This window comes from Dermacentor silvarum, chromosome 3 (genome assembly GCF_013339745.2).
Source record: "Dermacentor silvarum isolate Dsil-2018 chromosome 3, BIME_Dsil_1.4, whole genome shotgun sequence".
Lineage (NCBI taxonomy): Eukaryota > Metazoa > Arthropoda > Arachnida > Ixodida > Ixodidae > Dermacentor > Dermacentor silvarum.
The window spans coordinates 130,543,345-130,571,096 of record NC_051156.1 but is presented as its reverse complement, the minus strand read 5'-3'; the positions used below and the strand labels follow the sequence as shown (position 1 = coordinate 130,571,096).

Below are 27,752 nucleotides of genomic sequence, written 5' to 3'. Positions count from 1 at the left end.
AGTTTTCTTCCCGGCTACGCCGCTAGCACTTTTTACAACTTCAAGTATTTAGATTTTAGATAGACGCATTTTTGTACAGGGACTAATTTTCGTGTAGAGCAAATGTAGCTTCCCATAACAGAATGCAACTTCACATTTGCAATCACTTAAGCATAAGAACTCTTCTACTCTGCCCTGTTTCATTACCACGGTACTGTGCATTGAGCGGAGTAACAATTTTGTCGTCACTACGCAACGACAAATAAAATTTTATAAAGCGCGCTTTAAAAGGAATGCTTTTATACGTTACCTTTGGTATCGTTTCGGGTCTCTCTGGTATTGAAAAGGTCCACAGATTTTCCTGTAACGTCACCATTGCAAGGGAATTCTGGTGGCTGCTCTGACACAATGTAGTGGCTGGCCATGGTTGATGGGCTGTCTTTATGCGGTGGCATCCTGCATTGTTGCGAAATTTCATTACCGACAAAGTGGGATCAGTCGCCGTCTAGAAGAGTGCCACGTTTAATACCTTCAGAAGTAATTGTATGTTATGAGCTGTAAACTGTTTATCTACATGGTAGTCGTGCTATATTTTTAGAGATGCTGGGCACATTGAAGTGCCCAGGTTATGTGAACGAACACATTTCGTCTGATCTATACTAAACTCAGTGAATTGTAAGACGCTTATGGTTCGCCTTTAAGAGTATTACGCGATATCATTCAAAGATGCTTGACTGCTTCGCACGCATCCCGGCAACGGCATCTTATGTAGTCGTGTTATTTACCATGAAATGTTAGCGGCGAACACTATGCACAAAGGTGAGCGTTGTGGCTCTTTTTTTTTTTTTTTTTTTGCATCCGCGCCACCCCCGCTGCCGTAGATGCCGCGACACCGCGCTGTGATTGGTAGAAAGCAGGGACGCGCGCCGCTCGGGGATTGGTGGAAACGCGGCACGCGCCACGCTGGGATTGCTAGCGAGTTTTCGCTCACGCTCAACGCACGTAACGGGACCCTTAAAGCTGTCGCTTTGAAAGCGAATTTGAGAAAGCTAAACCATGCAGTATTACTGCAGCCTTACTTCAGAACGAAATGCACACAAAAAATAGCTCTGGCAGAGTTGTTCACTGAATTGTTTAGTGAGTACACTTTATGAACGCAGCACGTAGGTAAGGAGCCTGGGTAACTTACGATGCAAAAAAAAAAAAAAACACGATGTGTTTGTAGTATAATACCAAGGTCGTTAAACATTTCACATGAATTTGGAGCATCAACACGCAAATGAATTCACGTTCTTTGAATGCGGAAATGATGCCGAGGAGAACAAATAGAAACAGGACAACTCTCATTTCTAACTAAATGTTCTATGCAAGCACTTTAGGTTCATATTTCGTCCGAACCAGAAGGCGTCACACTCTGCCGAATGCCCAATGCTCTGTAAAGCTCACTACTATTTCTGCACCCTTCTGTGTTAGTGTTGTTCCGCAGCGCTTGCCAGGCAGGGCGTTACGTTAACGTTATTTCTAATCAACTCTAATATTTATTGAAAAGGGCCCTGGCATATTATTTACTTAGTTGGTACGGTTACCACAGATCTTCACAAGGCCTTTCTAATACATTGACATTGTGAAGCACATGAATGTAGCGCACCTACAACAGTGCGGATGGCCTTTATGTTGAAAATAACAAAGGTTAATGCGTACTTAGGAAGCCATATATTGCTGCTCTAACTGATATAGTGCCTACGTTACTTTTTTAAATGAGGGATTGCGTTTCGTAGAACTTCTGGTTGTAATTGCCTTTGGTATTGTTTTCGTTTCTTCGTCCTTCCATTTTTTTACGCGAAAGTATTTAATGCTGGGGTTCACGATCAACTTCCTGTAACGGGTGTGACGTCGGCGCGAATGAGTAAAGTATGCTCTTTCTGGGCAGGGAAGACGCCGCCTTCTTGAAGCGGTGAAGCGAAGTACTGCATCATGACACTAACGAGCTCCGACAATGAGTGCTTTGGTAGTTTCACCGCAGCGGAGGCTCCAACGCGATGTAGCCTGGTGAAGGCGGTGTAGGCGGTATAGGCCTTCTGCTGAGGTGACGACGCAGTATCCGCACATGGTTTGTCTTTGGCGTCCGATTAGCCTGTGATGCCTCGTCACCTACGGAGTGCAGCTTCAACATGCATCAGCAGTGTTCACGCGCCGCCTACTGATTCGCTTGCGAAAACTGCTGGGCTAAGCCGCGCAGAAATTCAACGACATCGACCGGCGAATCTCGCTTTGGTCCGGCGAGAGGCCCGCCAGCGTAAAGCAGAACGCGTTCGTGCATTCGCGGCGCCCGCTGCGAACTCGCATTCCTGAAGCTGACCGCATTGCAACTCAACTGGCTGCCCAAGAAAGTACGAAGCCGTACCAAAATGAGCGCATCTTCGCCGAAGCGACTCTGCCGCAGAACGCCGATAACCAAGCAAACCTGCAACATGGTCGCGAACCGTCAAATCGGGCGCATTTTGCAGCAGCCGACCGTGTGTTCGCGACGCAAATATTCAACAGCTTCTGTAAGACAATTTTGACTTTCGTGTTTTTACCGATTCCTGTGAAAGAGGGATCAATCATTTATTTTTATTCTTGTGATACCACCCCAATATGTAGTCACGCAGTTGAGAAAGCTTTTAGTTGCAATACAGCCCTTGTGCCTTACCCTCCTTTAACGCGATACGTTAAGTGCTCCTTGTCGCAGAAAATGTGGCGTTGGTGTCGGCATCGGAGCCAGCGTCGGCGGAGTTGCTCGTGAGCGAAAGTTTTCGTATATATTTAGGCATATTTATATACCAAGCATTCCTACATGACATGCGGTTTATCGGCCGCGGAATCTCCGCCGCTTCGATGGCAGAGGTAATTAGAGCCATCCATCAGGCGGGCGGGAAAGCAAATCCGCTCTTCTATGACTTCCGAGATATGCGCGCGCCGGTGCGCGCAAAGTTAGGAAGCCGTAGTGCCCCTAACGCCCCTCCCCGTCCGCTCCCCTTGGACCCGACTTTTAAACACGGTGTAAGAACAATCCTCTAAACTCCCTCGTAGCTCCCTCACCTTCGACGGTCACCGTATAGGCGCCCGCCGCCGTGCTGGCGCTGCCGGCCCCGCCTGCTCGGCGCCACCTTAGCACCTCCCTGAAAGTTTTCGTTTTCTGCCGTTAACGGAAAGCGAGTTTTGGCCGGCGCGGTCAGTTTCACGGTCCTTGTTCGCTTTGTGCTGGTGCACCGCGGTGTTTCACGGCCCGCACCGTTCGTGCATCGTGATATGTTGCACGAATTCTTCCTGCAATATGGCTCAGGATGGAAGCGTTTTTGAGGTATTCCGGAAGGCCAGAGCTGATGCGTTTGTCCAAGGAAAAGGTAAACAACTACGGTATCTGCTCGATGCATTTCCATGGCACACACTTCGTGGAGACGGCCATGATACATGATCTGATTATGAACCTGCTGTAGCGGCGCCTCCGGAATAACTTTGACCTCCTTGGGCTCTTTATCGGGCTCTTAAATAAAAGTACACAAGCGTTTTTGCATGTCGCTCCCATTATAATGCAGCAGCAAAATGCCAGAGCAGCTCAGATATCATGACGAGTTCATGCATAAGCATCTCGTTTTGTATTCTGCCTACGTTGTGCTAGGAGCAGCTGACCTCATACTAAGCAGCACAACACCTTCACCTTTAAGTCACCTCAGTTGTGGTTCATTATAGAAAACATTTTTCTACGTCGCGAGCATTGTGCAACATTTCATAATTTTGTCTGCGTAGATGTGGCTTTGCGGAACAAAGACAGAGGCTAATAGACAACCAGAATGCTGATAAAGGCTTATTGGTCATTCATCTTGGGAAGAGTCAAATGAGGTGCAGGAAAGGCACGAGGAAACGAGAAGGTGCATGGACGCGAACAAGGCTCTATGTATGTGTGTGTTTCATGCGTATCCGGACATGCTCGCGCCTTCATTGTGCTTCACTTTGCTATTTACCAGTAAACAAATGGCGACAAATAGATGTTCCTCCTCATTGTCACCAGGTATTTTACCGGTGTTTTTATGTGCCGAGTTTCAATCTGCGACTTCTCTAACTCTCTCCTCTCCATTCTGCCCTCAGTGCTTTTTCTGTGTGTCAGCTATCCATAAACGCACTAACAGCTGAAAAATTACTCTTCGTGTTTACCTATTATCTTTGTAGTTACCGATGGAAAACCTTACAAAAAATGCTCATAAAACGCTTTCTTACTGGGTAGCTGGAAACCGCCGTGGTGGCTCAGTGGCTACGGTGTTGGGCTGCTGAGCACGAGGTCGCGGGATCGAATCCCGGCCACGGCGGCCGCATTTCGATGGAGGCAAAATGCGAAAACACCCGTGTACATAGATTTAGGTGCACGTTAAAGAACCCCAGGTGGTCCAAATTACTGGAGTCAGCCACTACGGCATGCCGCATAATCGGATCGTGGTTTTGGCACGTAAAACCCCATGTTATTTTCTGGGTAGCTGGAGCATAGCAGGTGCCCTATATGCAGCTTTTTGCAGTTTCTGTTTATTACACAAAAGAGTGCCCGGTATACTACGTATAACTTAGTGCCTTCAGTGACGTAACTTTGCTGCTAAGCAATGCATTCGCGGTTAAAGTAAAGTTGTGTTGTTGACTTATTTCACCTTCTTTGAGGAATAGGCTTTTCTGCATATGTTTTCTATGTGCTGCAGAAAAATGTGATTGCCTTGTGCTCCCCGTTACCACCAGTACTCCAGATGTGACCAAGTGCAAAATAATGTGCCTTTCCGTTCTTAGCACAATGTTATTTTTACTCTGGCAGGTCTGCCTTTTCTATTTGTGTAGCAGCAACGAACATGTCACGTATTTGATATACTTTTGTGCAATATCTGAAAAAGTATATAACTAAATAATTTTTCAGTTTATTTTTTTGGTATGGCAGTCAGTAAAACGATACTTGCTTCATTATGACATTTTTTTAGGTCTTTTGCGTGTCTTCATTATTTTTGCCATTGCCAGCGAATTTTTATTATCTTTAGTTGTCATGACTAGGTCATACACGTCGTCCAGTATGATGCGATATCTGATTACATATATCAGAAGCTCTTCTGCTCTTTCATCATTAGGACATTTTATAAAAATGTTGTCTTTTTGATGTATGTATACATGAAACTGCTTTCGCGTATTGTTTTTACTTTTTTACAGCCTGCTTTAATTTTAAACATTACCGAGAACTTTTATGCTGTTTAGCAGTCATGAACATGTCAGGCATTCTTCGCTTTTGTTCATTTTCTGAGCGTGTATCAAACGACATTATATGAATATCTTGGTTTTTGGAAATAAAGTCAATAAAACGAGGCAAAAATCTGGTGCGTTGTAAGGGGAATTCACTTTTTTAGATGTTCTGGCACATGCTGGCATGGTCGCAGTAATGGACAAGACTGCGTGCATGCAAACACAAAGAACGCACGGGGCGCACCGCGCGCGGGTACACAAAGAATACCACTGCAAGTCGTAAAGCGCACGCGAGAAAACAAAGAAAAAGGGCGCCACGCACAGGCAAAAAGAAAAGCAAAAGAAAGTGCGCGCAGCATGGGGGGAGGGCAGAGGGGAGGGAACGAGCGGAGCGGGTCGGCATAATAAAAAAACAGCTATTGCGAGTAGGGATAGTAGTTTTATCGGCTGCATAAACTTGCACGCATTGGCTTACTAACTGAATTAACAAGCGTGGTGTCATCGCGCACAAGCAAACATCAATAGATCACACTCCATGACCGCCGCCAACCACTGTCAAAACGCTGGCAGCAGGCACAGCCACCGCAGCGAGCGAAGGTTCGTGCGGTCTAGGGCTTCAACGGAAACTGAGCGGCGAATGGCACGGCGCATACGAAGGTCAGAGCCGTGTGGCGATCGCTTGTAAGATACGGTGCACGTGACACCACCGGCAGCCCGTAGCGGGGCAAAGTACAAGAACGCATTTGCTGGCGTTCCCTGTCCCCCCGTCTCGCGCTGCCTTCTCGTTGTCCACCTTTCGCATGGGAAATTGTGTCGCCAGTTGCCCTTGCGCCCGGGTTCACGATACGCATTTGATGCCGCAGCACAGCGTCACCCCCCATCCCTCCGTCCCATACCCCCACTGCCTTTCGCGTGACGGAAGTCGCGTTTGATCTCCGCCGTCCGTTCGCTTTCCATGATAGCGCGCCTCCCCCCGCTTTCACTCGCACATACGGTGCGCGGCGACGATCTTATTCCCCTTGGACTTTATACGGAACCTCACGGCGACGGCAACGACGACGGCGATGCCGACGGCAGAAATACACTTGAAGTGTCCATATAATTGCTATCGCAATAAAAGAGCGCTATGGCGAGAAGGCGCCACGCGGCGGCTGTTCCTGTTGTCATGACGTCGTAAACTATTGTGTGCGCTGCCATTTTGCTAAAAGTATCACCCGCCTGCTAGGGCCGTAACTGAAGGGGGCCTTGGCGCTAGCTGCGACAGAACGTCTGTATTAAAACAACCAATGGTAGCCTTGCGGAGATTCACCCCTCGGTACCAGCTGTATATGCGGGTTAGATTGCCACACCATTCTATCAACTAAAGTTGTTCACACCTTGTCTTACATTCTTGAAAAAGTTATTCGTCAGAATATTTAGAATGACAACCCACAAGCAAATGTCATTGAACAAAACACCGACAGCGCATGCCTTTTGTGTTAAATCGTCTCATAGTGAAATATTAAAAGTGCGAAACAATAACTGAAACCTAGAAATCATTTAGTTTCTGTCTTTTCTTTTTTTGGCGCAGCCGTGCACCACCTCCGGGATCGGCCCACGCAAGAGGCCGCGTTTCTGCGAGAATGCACGCCTTCCTGCATAGCGTTCGCTGCCAGTATTTCTCGGTGAACATTACGGTTGCACAAGCTGCAGTTGCCAGGTACCAAGAGGGGCAGTCAAGGATTTGTGAATGTTATCGCGTTCCACTCTAAAGGCGAAGTTAAGCATCCTCCAAGTTTTTGATTTTTTATTCATTTATTACAGATTGTAAGTATTGGGAAACAGCAAGATATTTCGCCGGCTTTGTCACAGCGCTAAACTATTATGTTATCTAGCTTTTCACAATGTTCTTCTGCTACAAAATTATGAACATATTTCAACACACCCAGTGATCAAACCCCGTCCCCGCGATCAATAATCATAAAATGTTGGGAGATTTTTAAGGGGAATAGTGAGCGCAAAATCAGAGAAGGTAATTAGGAAATAGTATAATGCAAGACTCTATGTCAGATCGAAAGTGTGAACCGTCTGATTATCGACGGCGTGACAAAACATACGTAAAACCCCAATAACAAGGACTGCCGGTGACTGCCGACGAAAGTCGCAATTGAAATGCAAGTACCACGAAACGGCAACCTGGCTATTAGATGCGGCCAACATGCGAGAAAGAAGTCTAATTGTGCCAAATTGTTCTTTTAAGATTCATAAGAACTGAGTAAAAGAATGTTTTTGTTGAAAAGCTCACCTCGGCCGCAACTGATCCTCAGGAGGCCAGAAGATCTCAAGGTATCTCTTGACAAAGGGTCTTCACTTCGTACGTCGAACAAGCTCTACTGCGAGCTCGCCGAGAAAATGCTTAACTAGTGCGTGGCCTTCGCTGCGCCCCACTGACCGATAAGCCGTGACTCCCACACGTGGCGAACATGAAAGGTGCAGCGATAACGCGTCTAACACAAATATTTTGCCACTGCAGTCCCCAACTGTCTCTCTCTTCCACACTTCTTTACGCGAGAGAGCATATGCGATAATCGTGTCGGAACCTCTTTCGGAAACGTCATCGAGTTCTGATTTGATAAAGCGCTTATATCGTTAAACGCAAGCATACTCATAGGCTTTGGGCAACTCTCAAGAAAGTTAAAATGTCGCAGTTTCCCCGGAAAGGCTAAGCATCAATTGCGATAACAAATTAGTAGAGAGCTATACATAGTAAGGATAGTTGTTTTATCAACTGTATAAACTATTACATGCAGCAGCACCAGCAACGCTCAGAACTGTTGTCGACGCCGTCGGCGTTTTGCCCGCGTTCGCATCGAACACGCGCGGCGTTGGTGACTTGCCGGTGCTGCTGGGGGTGGCTCGGAGGTTTTCGACGAGATCAGAAAGGGACATTCGTCGAGCAACATCGGAAATCTTTACCACCTTCTCTCCTCGCAACGTTTTCGCGCCTCATTCTCTCGCCCGTGCAGCGCCGCGATGAGCGCTCGGGCCGCTGCCCCGAAACCATCTCCCGCTCAAGCCAACCATCTCCCTGCAGCTTCGCATCCACACATGGTTGGTTCCCTTTAGCGGGATATGGAGTAATTTTTTTTATTATTGCGATAGCAATTATATGGACACTCAAAAGCAGATTTCTGCCGTCGGCGTCGCCGTCGCCGTCGCCGTCGCCGTGAGGTTCCGTATGACGTCATTTGGAGAAGAAGTCGTCGCCGCGCGCCGAACGCTGTATGTGCGAGTGAAAGGGCGCGAGGGGCGCGTCTTTCACGTGGAGTGAACGCACGGCGGAGAACAAACGCGCGTTCTGCGCCGTGCTCGCTTAAGGGATGATAAGTGGTTCTTGAGGGAAAGGGAAAGGTTGGCGCTATCTTCTGCAGCCCTTGAGGGAGCACGGCTCAGCGCCAAAAGGGCTGCAGAAGTAGGCGTCTCTGTTCTCCTTCACAATCACCATGTATGTAGAGCAAACGCGCCTTCTTTCGACGAGCGAGAGGCCGTGGGGGAGGGGGAGGGAAGGGAGGCGACGTTTAGCTGCGGCACGCAGTGCCTATTTATATCAGAGGCTCCGGCAACAGTCACCAACGCCGCACGCATTTTGAGCGAACGCGGGCAAAACGCCGATGGCGTCTTCAACAGTTCTGCGTGTTGCCGATGTTGCTGCATGTCCAAGTTTATACAGCTGATAAAGCTAATATCATTACTCCGTATAGCTCTCTACAAGTTTGCTATCGCAATTGATGCTTCGCCTTTCAGGTGAAACTGCGACAACTTTTTTATATCAGAGGCTCCGGCAACAGTCACCAACGCCGCACGCATTTTGAGCGAACGCGGACAAAACGCCGACGGCGTCGACAACAGTTCTGCGTGTTGCGATGCTGCTGCATATCCAAGTTTATACAGCTGATAAAGCTAATATCATTACTCCGTATAGCTCTCTACAAGTTTGCTATCGCAATTGATGCTTCGCCTTTCAGTTGAAACTGCGACAACTTTTTTTTTTATTTAAGTACGCATTTGGTGCCGCAGCTAAACGTGGCTTTCCATCTCTCCCTCCCTTTCCCCCACGGCCTATCGCGCTACGAAAGAAGTCAGTCGCCTTTGCTGTCCGCCGTGCGTTCGCTCCCCGTGAAAGCACGCGTCCCCCGCGCGCTTTCACTCGCACATACAGCATACGGCGATTTCATCGCCGATTTCAATGACGATCGCCGCTGGACTCTATATACGCAACCTATACAGATACGACGACGCCGATGGCAGATATCCGCTTGGAGTGTCCATATAATTGCTATCGCAATAAAATCTTCGCCTTTAATAGTGATACGCGATAGCTTTCAAAGATTGCAAACTTGTATTTCACCGCAACACCTGCATTTTCTTGTGTAAACATATTAACCACCCCTTATGTATAATACCCCGAACGGGGTATTTAAGGTAATAAAATGAAATGAAATGAAAGATCCCTGACTACTTCTCACGCCTATCGGCAACTGCAGCTTATGTAACCGCACTGTTTACGGGAAATGCTGGCGGCGAACGCTGTACACGAAAGCGTGCTTTCTGGTAGAAACGCTGCCTCTTCGGCGGGCCGATCCCGTAGGTTGTGCACAGCCGCGCCAGAAAAAATTGCCTGATTTTCATGTTTCTGTTAGTGTTTAGCACTTTTGATATTTCAGTCTGAGCAGATTTCACGTAAAAGATATGCGCTGTCTGTGTTTTGTTTCATGACATTTGTTTGTGGGCTGTCATTCTGAAAATTACTGGGAATAAGATTGTAAAACATGGTATGTAAAGGTAAAACAATGTGTGATCAACTGAAGTGATAGAATGGTGGAGCAATATACACCGCGCACACCACATGTGGTATACCGTATATATACCTGTGTAATGGCCACACCCTTGTCAGAGCGGCACCAAGAACTTTGGAAAAAAAAGCCTCCCAAAAATATTAAAATTTACCTGTGTAAAGCCGCAACTTTGATTGTTGCGAAGAATTCCGAAGCTTTTTCTTTTTAATTGGTGAGGCGCTGTTAATCTTCGAAACGCTGTTTTGGCTGGTCTGCGGGGCATCAACATTTATTCCAGCCAGCAGTTGACGAGCCGCTGAAATAGCCGAGGATAGAGAGCGCCAGTACAAGTGAGTACTGTTGTTCAATAAAGGCAAGTACCACAGAAAATACCTAGGAAACAAAAAGTATCATTTTGCTCCGTGTTATGGCTGCCTCCCCGATTTTCAGCCTAATCTCGGGGGGAAAAAAGTGTGGCCATTAGACAAGTATATATGGTAGCACGGTGTGGCATATACATATACCTAAATATATACCGAAATTTTCGCTCACAGGACCTGCGTTGACGACGATGCCGACACCGGATTTTCTGCCACTCGGGGATCTTTACGCTGAGGCGTTAAAATATCAAATACAGGCTGCCCTCGAGAGAAACGATATTTAACAGATTTCAACGTCTTAGACAACATAGGCAATCGCTTTTCTTAGGGAAACAATCACTGCGTGGTGTATGTTTGAGGGATTAATTTTGATGAAATTGGGGAACTGTTCGTAACTATTGTCACGGAGTATTGGCAGTGCTTAGGTATGTACGCATCAATAACCTGAAATAGTTTATTGAGTGAACTTGTGCGCGCATAATTATACAAGCAATTCGGCAGTGGTGGAAGGAGCAAGCTCGGACGTCGGGCCTCCGGTCGAATGCCAGCCCGCTTGTTTTTTTACAGCAAAAGCTGTATATGGCTCGGCGAAACTAAAAAAAGTTGTCGCAGTTTCACCTGAAAGGCGAAGCATCAATTGCGATAGCAAATTTGAAGAGAGCTATACGGAGTAATGATAGCAGCTTTGTCAGCTGTATAAACTTGGACATGCAGCAGCACCGGCAACACGCAGAACAGTTGTCGACGCCGCCGGCGCTTTGCCCGCGTTCGCTCAAAATGCGTGCGGCGTTGGTGACTGTTGTCGGAGCCTCTGATATAAATAGGCACTTGGTGCCGCAGCTAAACGTCGCCTCTCTTCCCTGCCCCTCCCCCCCCCTCCCCCACAGCCTTTCGCGCGTCGGAAGAAGGTACGTTTACTCTACATATATGGTGATCGTAGAGGAGGAAAGAGACGCCTACTTCTGCAGCCCTTAAGGGAGCACAGCGCAGAACGCGCGTTTGTTCTCCGCCGTGCGTTCACTCCCCGTGAAAGCGCGCGTCCCTCGCGCCCTTTCACTCGCACATACAGCGTTCGGCGGCACGCGGCGACGATTTCATCTCCATTGACGTCATACGGAACCTCACGGCGACGGCGACGGCGACGCCGACGGCAGAAATCTGCTTTTGAGTGTCCATATAATTGCTATCGCAATAAAAAATGACAGCAGATCCACGAGGTGAATGATGATGAGTGGGCGAAGCTCCGGAGGGCATCATCGGATCTCCCGCTTAAGGGGACGCTAGCACAAACGCGTTAGAAACGTGCAGTACTCTCTAGTAAGGGGGAGCGGCCACAGCGTCTTACGCAGCCATTTACACATGCCGGAACGTGCACCGCGTTTGCCGACGCCATCACATGACTGCTGAGAGAGTATACCCCCCGTATTCATAAACGCTCCTCGACTTGAACTTGACTTGCCACCGCTTTGGGCAGCGCGTTCGAAACGCGTTGAAGGTAAGGTGGAGAGGCCGCAGCGTCTTACACCAGCTTCTTACACGGGCCGTAACGCGCTAGCACAAACAAAAGAAACGCGCTAGAAACGCGGCCTTTCGTTATTGTTGGGTATTTATAGCCATCGTGGTGCGTTTGTCCATGTCCGGTTCGTGGCGTAGTGGGCTAACGCCGCGCGCTCGGAAGCGAGGGGTCCCTGGTTCGATTCCGCGCTACGGACACAACTTCGGAATTTTTTTCTCATTTTTCTCAGACTGGTTACACACTACTACTACTACTACGACGGGGACGGAACGGGTGCCGCCAGAAGGAGCTTCGCCCCTAAAACCGTTCGTCCCATGTTTCGCTAAATGTCTCCATTGGCTGCGCCGCCAGTTACGTCGTTCTCTGCGTCGCACCCAAGCGCACGCTCCATTGGCAGCGCCGTTACTATAGTGCCTAGAATATACTTAAGTATATTCTAGGCACTATACCGTTACTGACGTCGTTAGCGAACGCGTTCCCGCCATTGCCACGTTGACCCTGCTCTGCCCGCCACGCGGCTTCCTCGGCTCGCCGTTGTCGCATGCGTTCGATATCTCGAGTTAGCTCGGCGTCCTGGTTAGCAGCATCCGCTCACCATTGGCGCTTGCGTTCCACTAGAAACACAAACAGGTAACCATTATTTGAGAAACGCTGCAATACAGCGTCAGGATAAACCCACTGCTAAAAACCGGGGCCGCAAGTTTCAGCTTCGCTGGTTAACCATCTGTACGGAGTGCTTGGACGGTATGGTATGGTAAAACTTTATTATTGTCCGTCGGAACGCGCGTCAGCACGTAGCGGGCCGCTCCCACGTCGGCACAGAAAGGCCGAGCCTCTCTGCTGCGTCGCGGGCCCGATGGACAGCCCATAGCTGTGCTTGGACGGTGTTTTTTTTTAATTGCCACCATAATCTCTGAGCTGGCACATAAAACTTGTGAAACGGTCCCATCTCTCTTAATAAACACTACAGCTTTCAGGACGCATGGACAATCTGGAATCACTGTGGCATTCTCGCGCTAATAAAAATGCGGTAGATTGATGGCGACGAAAGTGTGAGCACGCGTGCTGTGCGGGGAGCACACGTGGCACAATTACATCACCGGTTTAAAGGCAAAAAATAAATCAACCACTAATCAAAGTGTGATAACATGAGGTGATAGGAGAACACTTTCAATCAGGAAACCACATTTTGAGTACGCTCCTAAACATTCAATATATATATATATATATATATATATATATATATATATATAAACAAGCAGGCACATTATGCACTTTCTGCAACTAAACACAAGTCAGTGGATCAGGTCACTCGAACATTACAAAAAAAATTCCGGCAGAGACACCTAAGGCTGCTTACGTGTAGGAATGCGAACGCATTCTATCGTTTGTAGGCCTCCCCAGGTAGTACACACTGTCTTCAAAACGTCATATTAATGGATTCAACGTCTAAAACAGATTTTTGACCAATATCGACGCGTTAAAAACGTCGCAGGCACGACAGCTTAAAAACGAGGGGTGAATTCGTCTTGAAAACGTTTTCATAGGACTACCCATATCTGTTCAATTACCTAGCGTACCGGGTTTTCAACGGCCCCGTTTTTGGCGGGAGAATTTGTTATTTATCCAACCTTATGCAAGGTGGCGATACCGTCGTCACATCGGTCACATGACCACGGTGCACATGTCCAAGCTTGTGACCGCGGCTGCCGGCTCCCGCGTGAAACCGGCCCATGCATAGTTCCGTAATCGCGCTTGGTTTGGGCTGTCGTGTGTTTCTGCCTGTTTTCGGTTGTGCTGTCCTTTGTCATTGTCATGAGTGAATGAAAACGATGACGACGATGTGCGCACGGGTTCTTTTGCTATTTGACCACGCATGTGAGTGATCTCGCCAAATCGGCGATGGCCCAGTGGTATTGGGCCACGTATGGCGAGCACGTGGCGAAATGCTTCGTGGCGAGACACGCTGCAAGTCAGCGGGAGACGGAAGACAGCAGGCCGACGTGTCGGACGCCGACAATCACGGCTCAAAGGGACGGGGCCGTCCATGGAGCTGCCGCCCGACCGTTGCCCTTCGCCAGGGCAGTTCGCCAGCGCGAGTATTGCAGCTCGGAGCGTTGCTTTTCTGGTTTCTGGTTCCAGCTCATGAAGGTTATAAAGTCTTTTCCGCAACATTTTTTTCTTCGCACTTTTTCACATACGATTTCGATTGCTTTGTCTCAAATTGCCAGTTTAAACATTTCCCAAGCTGCAAATGAGTGTAATTTCAGAGAAAAGCAAGGTGTTAGCAATGAACGTACTCGAGATATGCAGCCTTTATCGCTAATTAGGCTTACATTAAGCTTCCATGGTGTCCACTTCGGCTTGAAATTGCTGTGACCATTATCACCAAACCGGGCAATCAGCATGCAGTGATCAGATAATGAAATAGGCTCCACTTCGTATGCAAACCGGCAACTTAGGAGTGCTGAAGAAACACAGATGATCTTCTCTTTTTCTGCTCAGACAAAACGAACATTGAGAAAGTTCGATCATTGACTGAAAATTTTGGTATGCCTTCTAGTGCCCAGACAAATTGGTCAAAAGCTTAGGTCTTTGGTTTGGGTGATGGGGATGTACGCGGACTCATTATGCTAATATAGAATGGACAACCGTGCCACCTAAATACCTTGGTGTCCCTTATCATGCATATAAGCTTAGTTCACGTTTCGGACGGGAACAAGTACTGGTATTTCAACGCCATGCTTTACGCCACACCGCCTTTCTATATTTGGTAGGGCTGGCGGCTTGTAACTCCTTCCTGGCTCCAAAAATATTTTATACTCAATCCTTATACTCAACAAGTTCATAGAGTATTCGCTATTTTTGTCTGCTCTTCTACCTTTGAGCCTATGAGACGAGATATCTTTAGGTCCGTATGTGCTGGTCGACTTGGTCTAGTGCATGTATTTGTGCGACCCATTGTTTGTTTCTTGTTTTTCCAAGATACTTCACACTCAGTACAACGGTCATTATTACAAAGTAACTTGGTTAATGCTTTCTCGAACCAGGTAGTTTCATTCCAATATTCTGAACGACCTTGTTTGTAGGGCTTTGTGTATGAAGTGTATTTTGCTGTGCAATTCGTCTTAGTTCGGTTTCGACGCGACAGTATCCAGTGTCCGTTCTACATTCTCCAGTCTGTCAGGGCATGACGTCCTTCAGCGAGTCTGCAAGATGCCTTTATCCCCATGTCCAAAAAATTTCTTTCCTTAAATTACAGTCAAACATAACCTGTTAAGACATGGTTGCAATAAAAAAGAATTTTTTGTATCCATTGGGAGTTGCCGCTATTGCGATGTACCCGATACTTTAGAGCATTGCTTCATCAGTTCCAAAGATGTAATATTATTTTAGAATACGCTTCAGAGAACTCTTGAGAAAGACTTCATTTTGAATCAGCATGCCATCCGATACTTGAGTGCACCACCGGAGAAGACGTGCTTTTTGATATGTTTTTCCTAATTGGACTACATATCTTCAGGAAGACGTGCGTGTTAGACCAAAATGCTGAACCTGTTCTTTCGTCGAAATTTCAGTGTGCTCTAATGATTGGTCACTTGAAGGACTTAACAGAGTTTCAACTAGACTGGTACCACCTCTTGATAAGGTGTTTGTCGTTGCAACTTTTTAGAGGTGAAAGCTACCTGTAGTTTTTGTGTGTGAATGGTGTGCTCAACGTGATTTTAAATCCTTTCTAGGCAATGAATACGAGATGTGTTGGCTAGTGCTTGCACGTCTCTCGCGTACAGTATTTTTCTCGCATATACATGATGCAATAAATACGAGTTGCATAATACAAGAAAAGAAAAAAAAGGCCGCCGTTGCAACGGCGAAGTGTGCTTGTCTCGCGCCTGCGGAGGCCCAGATTCGATTCCACCCCAGGCCGAAATTTAAAGAAAGTTTGTTTTACAAGCCAATAACTTACATTGTTTACTGGAGCCTTCTCCTGAAATGTGACGTGCATGCGAGCATTTTAGGCGTCTTTTTATTCTTTGTGGTGGCGGCCATTTTTGGTACCATCTTTCGGTCATGCCGACGGATTTTCGCGTAATAGAGCAAACAATGCTTTCGCATTAAAATAAACGAATCCAAAGACAGTCAAAATGCGCCGCAGTACTTGGGGCAACGGAGTTGCCCAAGTACTGCTGATCACAAGGTGGTGGGTTCGACCCCACCACCTTGTGAACAACGGAGTTGCCTGCTGATCACAAGGTGGTGGGTTCGACCCCGGCGGCGACAGGATTCTTACGGGGTTCGATATCATAATTTCATCGATATATATATATATATATATATATATATATATATACGAAGCAGCAAGCTGGAGAAACGGGCTAGATGGTTGATATTCATCCTGTGAAGCTTTTGAAGGACATCGAAACTTCGGATATATACAAATGTCAATATCTTTGCGCTACAGTTCCTTTCCCCTCTTTTTTTCCCTTTCGTATACCAAGTTGGTGGAGTGATGAAGTTAGGAAATTCGAAGGCGCAAGTTGAAATCAGCTAGCGCAAGGCAGGGGTAACTGGAGATCGCAGGGAGAGGCCTTCGTCCTGCAGTGGACCTAAATATAGGCTGATGATGATAATGATGATGATGATGATACGAAGTCTTTATGAGCCTGAATGTTTGTACCAGCAAATCGGCCTACATAACCTCTGTAACCTGACCGACATTGTAGTGCGACTAGCGCATCTGTGTTCTTCTTGAAGGGGCCCTGAACCACCCCTCAGGCTTGGTGAAATAACATAGTCCGCGGGTAGCATATGCTGCTGTGAGTATCTCCGCTAAGTTTGAGTGTCGTACGCGGTGTGTGGAGCTCGCAAGCGGAGCGTGAAGTAACTTTTCTCTCAAACGCTCTCTTTTCAAACAGAAGCATGCTCCTCACTCTCTTCTGGACGCCTTATTTCGTAATAAAGCGGATTCCCATACGCGCCTGCTATTGGTAGTTGCGGCCGGCTACCCAGCGTAGATACCGCGGCCGCCGCGGGGCGCCGCCACTAGTCCACTGACTAAGCGCACTGCGGCTCGCTGAGGACAATCGCGTTTGGCTTGCGTTTAGCGCGTTGTAGGCACCAAAATCGGAAGTCGTGGCGTCTGCGTTAACATCCAAAATAAAATTAGAACTGTGCGCCACGGTGACATTTCGAAGGCGAAGCGTTGTAGCCACGCACCACTTCGCAGTGCAAGGCATTGAAGAAGCAAAGGTAGCATAGTGGAGGGCGTGTTTGACGGCCAATAACTCTGCTTCTGCTGAACGCATTGAAGTACTTTTTGCAGCAAAGCATCCTTGAAATAGCATATTTTCACATCAAATGCCTTTCTCCACTTCGATCAAAAGTTGTTCAAGGCCCCTTTAATAAAAAAGTATACTCAGACATTAATTATTAACAAGTTATGCTGGTTTTATGTTCCTCTAATGCACACCGACCTCTTAATAGAAAAGCGCACCATATACAACGGGTCGAATAATTGATTTTCTTTTATTTATCGATTAGGTATGTGCGAAATAGGCGTGTGCCCATTCTCGACCAATCCTCCAAAAGCTAACCTAACCCAACCCAACCTAACGTAACCTAACCTAACCAATCAGAACGAAGATGAATTGTTGAATGTAGCGACACACCAGCAAGGAGCAGAATTAGACCACGAAGAGTTAAGAAAAGACGCAAATGGATAAATGTAGAGACGGTAAATTTTGTTACCCGAACATACAGGGCTGTCGCCAGCAGGAAAAATGGCTGGAAATTGAAACTCAGCTGAATTACGAAGCTATTAGCGTGTACGCCTTGACCGAAGCGCATCTACAAGATTTGGAGCGGCCGCCTGTTATTGACAATTTTGTATAAGAGGGGTTCAACATAATGACTGGGTCAAAGAAAGGCGGAGGTGCAGGTATGCTAATTAGGCGAGGTGTCAAGTGGCAAAGGGTAAAAGAGACACGTAAGCAGCATTTATGTATTAGTGGCACATGGGAAGTCAAGAAGACGTGGTTTGGTGTAGCGTACCTATGAAAAGGAAGGGATAGCAGAGAATAAAATAACGAATGGATTGATTGCATTACAAGCGATATTAATGATTTCTAGAAATGCGGCCAGGTGGTACTAACAACAGATAAGAATGCGCACATGGAGGACTGAGACGTATATACTGATTACATCGGTTCTCTCGTACTGGATACGAACAGAGCCTTATAATCGTTAACAGGGAGAATAAGTGTCATGGACAGGTAACGTGGCAATGCGGAAATAGGCAGTCATGTATCGACTATACCTTAGTCTCAGAAATGGTCTACGAACAACTAAACCAAGTGATAATAGACGAACATTAAAATTAACCTGGGTAGCAATCATAAACGTTTAACCATAAACTTTTAGAGATACTAACGCAAAACACGAACAAATAGCATCAGAATTCCTAAAATGAATGAAGAGCAAATACTAGAAATCGCAAAAAACATAGAGAAAAAAATGTCGCAGTTTCGCCCGAAAGGCGAATAATCGATTGCGATAGCAAATTACTAGCGAGCTATTCGGAGTAGGGAATAGTGGTTTTATCGACTGCATAAACTTGGACACATTCGCTTACTAACTGAATTAACAATCGTGGTGTCAGCGCGCACAAGCAACATGAATAGATCATTCTGAATGACCGCAGACAACGACTGTCAAAACGCTGGCAGCAAGCGCAGCCGCCGCAGCGGGCGAAGGCTCGCGCGGTCTATCGCTTCAACGAATCTGAGCGGCGAATGCACAGCGCATAGAAAGGTCAGAGCCGTGTGGAGATAAGAGACGGTGCGGACGACAGCCTCCACTGGGCAAAGTGCAGAGGAGTTGTGCAGAGAGGTTGTTGGCAGAGGAGAAGCTGCCCCCCTCCTCCTCCTCCTTCCCTCGCTGCCTTCCCGCTTTCTTGCTTTCGCGTGGGATATTGAGTGGCAAGTTTCCCTTACGCCCGGTTGTAAGATACGCCTTTGGTGCCGGAGCACAGCGTCGCCCCGCCTTCCTCCCTCCCTCCCATACCTCCACGGCCTTTCGCGCTACGGTCGCGTTTGCTTTCCGCCGTGCGTTCGCTCTCCGTGATAGCGCGCGGCGTAGTTCGCCCTTCGTGATAGCGCGCGTCCGCCGCGCGCTTTCGCTCGCGCATACGGCACGCGGCGACGATTTTATCGCCCTTGGAATATATACGGAACCTCACGGCCATGGCGATGACGACGCGACGGCGACGGCGACGCCAACGGCAGAAATCCGGTTGAAGTGTCCATATAATTGCTATCGCAATAAAGAATGGAGGCGTTTCCTACAACAGTCTGGGAATATAAGGAACTGGCAGACGTTATGCAGCAGAAGAAAAGACAGATATGGCAAGAAAATTGTTGGATTCGAAAGAGGAAACTACGTAAAGGGTGGACCAAGGAAATAAAGCAAGTTATAGAAGAGCGTAAGCAGGCGTCAAGGAACAAATACCGAGAAAACAGAACGGTCTTGAGTGAGCTTGTGCAAGCGAAAATTAAATGCACAAGTAAACTTTGCACGCATAACTTTCACGAATGAGGCAAAGGCGCGTCAAACAGATTTTGGAACCATGTAAGAGCACTCCGAGCTCCAACTAACAATTCGCAAACGGCTATATGCGATGAAGAGGCTAACATCTTCCAAGGGGACGATGCGTTGCAGTACTCCAGGGACGTCCGTAGGGACGTCCCTGATGTCCTTCGGCACAAGAGAAAGGGTAGTTCATTACTGTTGAGGTGACCTCCCAGCGAGAGACAGTTTCGGTACTGCACTTTTATCTTCTTTTCTTATTTTTAAAGCCACTTACTACTACTACTACTACCCAAACAGATCGAGCAACAATAGAAAAATCTGAACTATCGTTATTTACCATTGAACACTTTTACAAGAAAAAAGCAGCTGAAAATGTCCCTAATAACACCGCCGCAAGACCCGATACAGCTAATCAAAAACTTCGGTTCAAAGAGAAAGGCACTGCTGACTAATGTCGTTGAGCAAGTGATTCCAAGGAATAAAATTCCGGTTGGATAGCATGAAAGCAAGATGAACCTCATCTGCAAAGGCTAAGGTTATAATGATAGGACGAGCTCGTACAGGCCAGTTTCAGTAACGTCGGTGAAATATAAAAGGACAATGAAAGCCGTAAAATTAGAACTGTCGAAGTGGGTGGGAAAGAATGATGTAGTGGGGGAACTACAGAATAGGCTCAGATGAGGCAGTCGCTTAGATGATAATATATTTGTACTAACTCAGTGCATAGAGATCTCAGTAGCTCGTAATATACCTTTATGGATAGCATTTCTAGATATTGAAGGAGCCTACGACAACGTATACAGGTAACTGGTATGGGATATTCTGTTCGAAGCACGAAGGCATAGATGATGATTTCGTGGAGCTGCTGAGGGAGATATGCAGAGAGAACCAAGTACAAATCTAATGAAGTGGTAGAAATTCACCAAAGACTAAAGGAAGGACGTCCTCTGTCTCCATTGTTGTTCACGCGTTATGCTATAAGGGCGTAGAAAGACGTCTGGAAAAGAGTGAATTGGGGTTCGCTTTCTCCTATATGCGTAATGGACAAATAGTGCAAGTTCCCCGGACTGACGTATGCGGGCAAAGTATTGCTACTAGCGGACAATGCAAGAGATTTACAGACACGTCCGAATATCTGTAGCAACGAAGCGAAAAATCGAGGCTTTGAGTGTAGCACAGAAAAAAAATGGGAATTATTGTCTTTGTTGCAGAGATCAGTAATTAGGTGGTTGAACCGCAAGTGATACCTGTAGTCGCCGTGTACACAATGGAAGGTAAGACTTCCTCGCCGTAATAACTGCCTCGCCGTATACACAGTGGAAGGAAAGACTTTGTAAAGCACCCACGTGATCAGCTGAAAATAAAGGAGAAGCCCAGGGCAGAAATAATAAAACGCAGAGCACTGTGGGACGCCAATGAGCCTGTGGTGGTGTGCGGAATCTGAAAAGGATTGATGGCGCCAGAGCTAACATTCGCAATCCACAATGTATGCTTCAAATCGCGTATGTTGTCCGCGTTGGAAGTTAACCAAAAATGGCTAGGGCGGTTGGATTTGGAAGCCCATGGTAAAACAAGAAATCAAGCAGTGCAAGGTGACATAGGTTAGGCCTCTTTTGAAGTCAGAGAAGCGTCTGCAAAATAGGTGTTGAGAAAATACTCAGGAGCATGGATCAAAATGAACGAAAATAAATGGGCGGCTAAAGCGCACAAATATCTGTACCTGAAAAAGCGTGGACACAAATTAGAGGCAGAAGTCAAGAAAGTTGCCAACCAAGTACAGGGCGATTGAAAGTGTCACTAGACAACCAAGAGTCACCAGAAGCAAAGTAAGAGAAACAGAGACAGCGAATTGGATACATAAGAATGGAAACAAAAAATACCACGGAGATTTACAAGAATGGGAAGAAACAAATTTGAAAGGAAAATCTGTACGACACAATGGGCAGTACCTTGCTATTTAAAGCTCGAGTTGTTGACCCAAAGACACCATACCGGAGCCAATTTCGCAAAAATATGCTGTAGCAAAAACCCGGCGATGACTCAGCAAATCCTAACGGAATGCGAAGGAATTCACGCAGTCTGACCCAGGGGTATCGTACACCTTCCAGAAGCGCTTGGATTTAAAGTGGACGGAAGCATAAATCGGTCAGCAGTCGAAATAAGCGAGAGACCTTGAGAGCATTGGTGGAAAAGAAGCCCAGAAGAAATTGATGCGACCGGATCCGTTACAGGCATACAGGGTGTTTCACTAAATTTGAGCCAAAATTTAAAAATATGTAAATGCTACGTAGCTGGTCACAACCAAGGTAAAGTTTGCGACGCTTGTACATACTCCGATTATTTTTTTCCATACCGCCTAATCAGAAAATTGGTCTTAAATTATTAATAACATCTCAATTATTATAAATGCAATTAAAGTGTCAATGAGAAAATTGTAGAGTAAGATGAAAAATTCCCGATACAGCTTCCTGTTGCTCAACACGTGTTACACAAAGTGTTTTTCCGAGCGTGAAATAAGCACGCCAATACTAGCAAAACTGCAGCGCGACTGGCCGCTCGAAGCACCTTGAGTGGCATGTAGGGAGAAGCCATCCTTTCCGGAGACTGTGGGAACTGGCGGAACGAATAAGGACCACTGCGATAATGCTCTAAAGTGGCGCGGGTATAGTGAACGAAGCGTGTCCATCGCGTATCAAAGACTTGCGGCGCCCGTCTTTATTAAGCGATGACCGCGCTTCGTTCGCTCAAAACTGGGTTCGGGGGGCTGAAATACGACAGCGTCTGACGCATTCACGTGCTTTTTTCTTCATATTTCGGGGTATTTCTGTGAATAGTGAAAAAAAAACAGCACGTAGTAGGCACGTTGCCACAAGAAACTGGTCTGCTTGCCTTTGAACTTCCTCTACAGCACCACCAAACGAACTTGGCCCCCATGTAAATAACAAATATTTTTCATATTTCATCTTAGCTATTTACCTAATTCGGCTTATTCTAAAAAAATACTCGCGAGAAGAAGAGCCTTTTCAGTCCAATGTGCAAGAAATCCGGGACACACTATTCACCTCTATTGAATTCACTAAACATTTCTATCTGGAGAGAAGAATCATTGCTGCACCACATAAAAACCTGCCAAGACCTCAGGTCATAACCCTTAGGATGCTTCAAACTAGCTCCTATTCTAGTCTGGCCTTCATGCACTTTTTATTCCCGGACGTCTTTAGCTCACAGTGTCCTATCTGCGGGGGGACATGCAATTTAGAACACATGCTCTGGCGGTGTACCTCGTTACCCGAGGATAAGGACATCACTGAACAGAAGTGGAACTCGGCCATCACGAGCTCGGAATGCCACCGTCAGCTTTGGGATGCCCAGAGAGCCTGCGATGCGCGGTTATTTTGGGCCTAACCGTCCCCACGTGGGAGTGGCACGCTGTATCGCCCTAAGGGGCAGCGCTTCTCGGGATGCTTTGAATAAAGTTATTCGTATCCGTATCTGAGGAGTGCCACATGATGGCAAACAATATGCAGTTGATTTCGCACAGCTTCGGTTTACCGCTTTTTTACCATCCTGGGGTGCTATAACGTAAAATGATTCCAAACAGTTTTGTTTCCAAACTTCTGACGTCAAATTTACGTAACCACCGACGGAAACATCAGGCCCGCAGCGTTGTCTGAACAACCCAATCAAACACTCTCGTCGTTTATAGGAGGTCACCTTTGTTCGCTTTCAAAACCAATACCATTGTCTACATTAATCGGTTTTACTTATCTAATTGGCTGATAAGAGGCGAGGAGCACGCTCTAGGGGTGAGGGTTTCGTTGGGGCTGAGACAGCACAGTGAAAATAGATAATCGCATGACGAGTGTGGGGCCGGCTTCTCCGATTGCTCCGCTTTGCCTTACTTAGCTTGCGTTGGCTGGTCGAAAATCGTGGGGGCGTGCAAAGGAAAGATAAGAATGCCGCTAAAACGGATCCGCAGCATGGAAGAGTTGGCAGAGCGATGTCGTATGCATGCCGAAAGGGCTCGATGACGTTTTACTGCCACGCAAAAGGTTTATCATGAGCAAATATTTACATGCTCACCGGCAGGTGCGAGTACCGACGGCCGTAGCGATCGGTGGGCAGCCATCTTCTATTATTTTCGGAATGGGGCAGTTTGTGGCTATTCAGAAAAATTTTCAGCTTTGTTCGGCATATTAATGCATTTTTTTCGCGTACACGTCAATTTGATGTGGTGAGTTGTCGCGGACTTGTGAGGTCGCGAGACAGACAGGCGAAGTGGGCGTAGCCAGAAAACATTAGACCAATAGTAGAGGGCTAATGGTGGAAAGGCGTCGAATCAGGAATGATTCTTTTTCTTTTGTGTGGTTTAATCATGCATAATAAGTGTGTACACGTTATATCAGATGGGGAGCTATCGTGGCATTTGTGACGTCGCGTGACAGACATGCGAAGTTGGGAGTGGCCCGAAAATGTTTTGACTAATCGTGTAGGCTGATAGCATAAATTGGAAGCAAAACAGTTTGGCGTAATTTTACGTTATAGCGCCCCTGTTTTAAAATTTAGCTCAAGGTCGGTGAAACACCCGTATGGCGTCCGCCTCAACTGGTTCAAGGGCTAAACTTTCACCAACGATCCTATAATGCTGCGGTGTATTCCGCCATAAATGAGTCTCCTTAGCTGCCGGAATTGCATATGGGGAATGTTCATGTAGGCTATGCTGAATAGTTTTTTCTAGTGGCTGTACGGAAGCCTGCTTAGCTGTCATCGACATTTCACCAGCCCACTCATTTGTTACCCTTATCCAACAAAAGTTACAAGCGCTCTCTACTGATGTCTGCGAGCCAGGCGGAAATAATAGCAATAAAGCACGCCACATGTTCTTTCTGTGGCACGGTGATGGGTACCCAACAGCCACTGGGTGCTCCGTCTATGATTGGTGGGCTTTCCATCAGCGTCAACTGTATAAAGTGCGGCTCGCGGCGGAGCCGTATCTTAATTTATGATCATTTCTCATTCACGAGGAATGACCTCTAGACTGATGATATCTGACTTGTGGAGATGTATTACCAGGGCAAGGCTCGAATACATGAAATCCACGTAAAGTGCACTACGTATAGTTAGGTACCACCATTAGAATGACCTAGTTTATTATAAAACGTGCATGAAATGCTTCCCTAGTCTCCGGATAAATGCGGTAATATTTTCTGTAAAAACCGCAATTCATACAATGTGTAGCGCACAAACCCCTGAACGCGAGGGATAAGTGCTAACTTACGTTAAATCCGCACTCCGTCCCGTTACGTTTCCACACGCCGGCGGATGGGGGCGAATATGCTAAAGATGTAACACGTCGCAAAATGTCGGTTTACGCTGAGGCCGCACGAGTGTGCTCCGTGTGCTCTGGAGTTGCACGACGCGACGTCTGTTGAAAGCTGCAGACCGTTCACCTGTACAGGTGTTCCAAATCGGCAACCATTTCCAACAGCAGACAGCGATGGCATAGTTCGGTCGATGTGGGTTTAAGCTTCCGCGTCGAAAACGCAACTCTTGCACACACTGCAGCATTCGGGTCGGGCAGCGCCCGCATGTGTTGCATTGATGCAGTCATCCGCATTCGAAACACTGCTCAGTCATTTCACGTAGAACCTGTCCCTATTTTTTATTTTTTGTTACTACAGTATGGGGTCACAAGACACGCAACTTATATCGCCATCTGTATTTAGTTGAATTCCACACGACGCGGCAATGTTTTGTAGTTATGTTAACGACAGCTTCCAAGAACGCGCTTGCACACACATGCACTAGCGCACGTTTCCATTGCAATAAACACGGGTGCCTGTCGCAGTGAAAGCGTCGCAGCAGTAAACTGCGGAAGCACACTGCAGCGCCGCGGACACGCTCTAGCGCATCGGCGGTATCTAATAACGACCAGGATGATGAACGTTAGAGATGGTTTGGCTGCTGCGGAATACAGCTGTGTAGATGCACACGTGACTCCTCTTTATCACCTGAGCACGCGGGCGAATCTTCGAGTAGGCCTTGTTGATTTCGTTGGATTTTGCAGTTCTTGTTTCTTACTTTGACAAGTTGAAAATTGAGCATAAAGTACTTTGGAGCATAGAATATTTGTTCCGTTTTCTTCAGGAATAAAGCCGCCACAATGGATATGCAACATAAACAAGTCTTTTAAGAATTTCATGCTTGCTATTTTGCACACTCTGAACAATAACCTTCACTCAAACAGGGAAATAAAAGGTTTGCTCAGCCATGGAGGAAGTTTATAGTGGATGTAAAATTCGTCCGCGGGCCGACCTTGCCTTTCGAGTATGCTTTCGAGTGGCCCGAGCACGCCAGATTTCCTGCGTTCGTCTCTCCGCTTTTTTGGTATTGGTTTTGCTTGATTAATACAGTTATTTGTCTGGGATATAGGGGCTAAAGGCAGATGCAACTACCTGACAAAGGCCCCCCCTACCCATACATTACTCAGGGGGTGGAACATTACCAAAGAATAAACGGTCGCAGACATTCGATAATGGCTGTACGCCCAGTGCTATCACGACGTGGAACACAAACCAGGTGCCCTTGTTCTCGCTTGGCCTTCACCTCGGCGTGTTGTTCTTTCGCATAAGCTCCTCCCACGATGGTACCGCCCTTACCGCCTTCTGCAATGTTGCAATGCCCCTCTCACATATGAAGTGTCTCCACTCGACGTCGCCGCACTTTCACCTCCTCTCTGAGATCACCCACGCCAGCGGCATCAAACAATACCTTACTGCATGGTCAGCCGTGCCTTTGGGGTTCCTAACTGGTCTATAGAACACCCATATTCTCTGTTTGATGGATGGAGAGGACATGGATGGTGGCCTTGGTGTCAACAAGTAAGATTTTTGGGATCGGTTTTCATCGCACGATTTCTCAGTCATTAAACACAATCTGTAATACACCTATGCTTCTTCTTTTTCGTAACAATGTTGTGTACACCTGAATAACTTGATTCAGGAAGGAAGTGAAGGCTAAGCAGTACATGTAAGTCACTATGGGATACATAAACGCAATATCTATGTATAATAGTCACCTTATGCAGACATGCTTATAAAATGCTTTCAAGAGCTGACTGCTTGTATGAAATAAAAGATTAGGTCATATTGCTGACATAATACCTCGATAAGGGAGAAATCACGTATACTTACATTTCTTGTTGGTTACAAACTTATCACCAGCTACAGCAATTGTACTGATATTTCATTTATCTTTTAAGAGATGACAGAGGTTTACAGTTGAATGCAAGGCAGAATTGCCTGGGCAAGAAGGCCTGCTTTGCCAAGCTCACCATTTTCGCGCCTTAGTTGTGCCACCACAAGCGTACGTCATTTCAGCAATGATGAATAGCAAGGATAGTGATCTCGAGATCGCTTGATCCCACCCGCATCATCCATGCATTCCTTTTCTTATTGTAGGTTTTGCTATATAAAAATAAGCTTGTGCAGAAAACATGACGTGAATCAGCAATGGCAAGGTCTATTTAGGTTATTTGAGTAATCTGGGCAGGGATTGATATCATTCATGTACACGGTAACAACTTTGCTATCATGAGTCACCGGCAAGGCACGTGTGATAATATGAAAAAGACGAAGACGCCGGTCGACGAAACGGAGAAGGAACCCGTGAGGCGAGAAACACGTGAAGCGCGTGAAGCGCGAGAGCAAAGAAGAAATGAAGAAAAATGAGACGAAAGTGGATATCAGCTGGCATTGCGGACGTGGACAAGAACCAAGACATTCGAATCTCCAGCTGTGCTCTCGAGAGGGGAGGAAGCAGCTTCGGAGACCACAGACCGGAGAGGGGACGTTCGTGATTTGGACAGCGACAACGCTACCTCCTGAGCTCCGACTGAGTCACCGTGGCTGTGCTCCGCGACCCCGGTGCAGCTCCTAAGTCTTCTTGATGTCACCTTAATTATGCAGCTGAATAACAGCCCTCATGTATGACGATAACATCTGAATGTAAGCGTCAGAATCATGTGTGGTGCAATTCGTCTGATTAGTGCAAAAAGTATTGTATATATATATATATATATATATATATATATATATATATATGCAGATTCAGTGCCAGTATACTGTGAATACAAAGGTTTGAATAATTCAGGTGACATCAAGAACGACTGACTGGCCAAGACCGCGTCCTGTGCCACGCAGGTCTCTGAGGAAGACCGCCACCTAATCG

The 27,752-nt window shown here is 46.8% G+C and overlaps 1 protein-coding gene across 6 annotated transcripts in view; it reads right to left on the bottom strand.

Annotated features, from left to right (window-relative positions):
* The window catches only part of LOC119445787 (monocarboxylate transporter 12-like), a 105,049-nt gene that overhangs the window by 31,534 nt on the left and 45,763 nt on the right, over window positions 1–27,752 (bottom strand). For 2 of the 6 annotated variants that reach the window (XM_037710065.2, XM_049663637.1), the window contains exons 1-2: window positions 7,511–7,651; window positions 290–435 (exon numbers count right to left, since the gene is read on the bottom strand). The exons of 3 other annotated variants lie outside the window; for them this stretch is intronic. In XM_037710065.2, the coding sequence (XP_037565993.1) occupies window positions 290–434 (145 nt within the window). In that variant the 5' untranslated portion in view covers window position 435; window positions 7,511–7,651. Of the gene's footprint in view, window positions 1–289; window positions 436–7,510; window positions 7,652–27,752 lie in introns of those variants that run through there. One more of the 6 variants, XM_049663635.1, reaches the window with a different exon arrangement.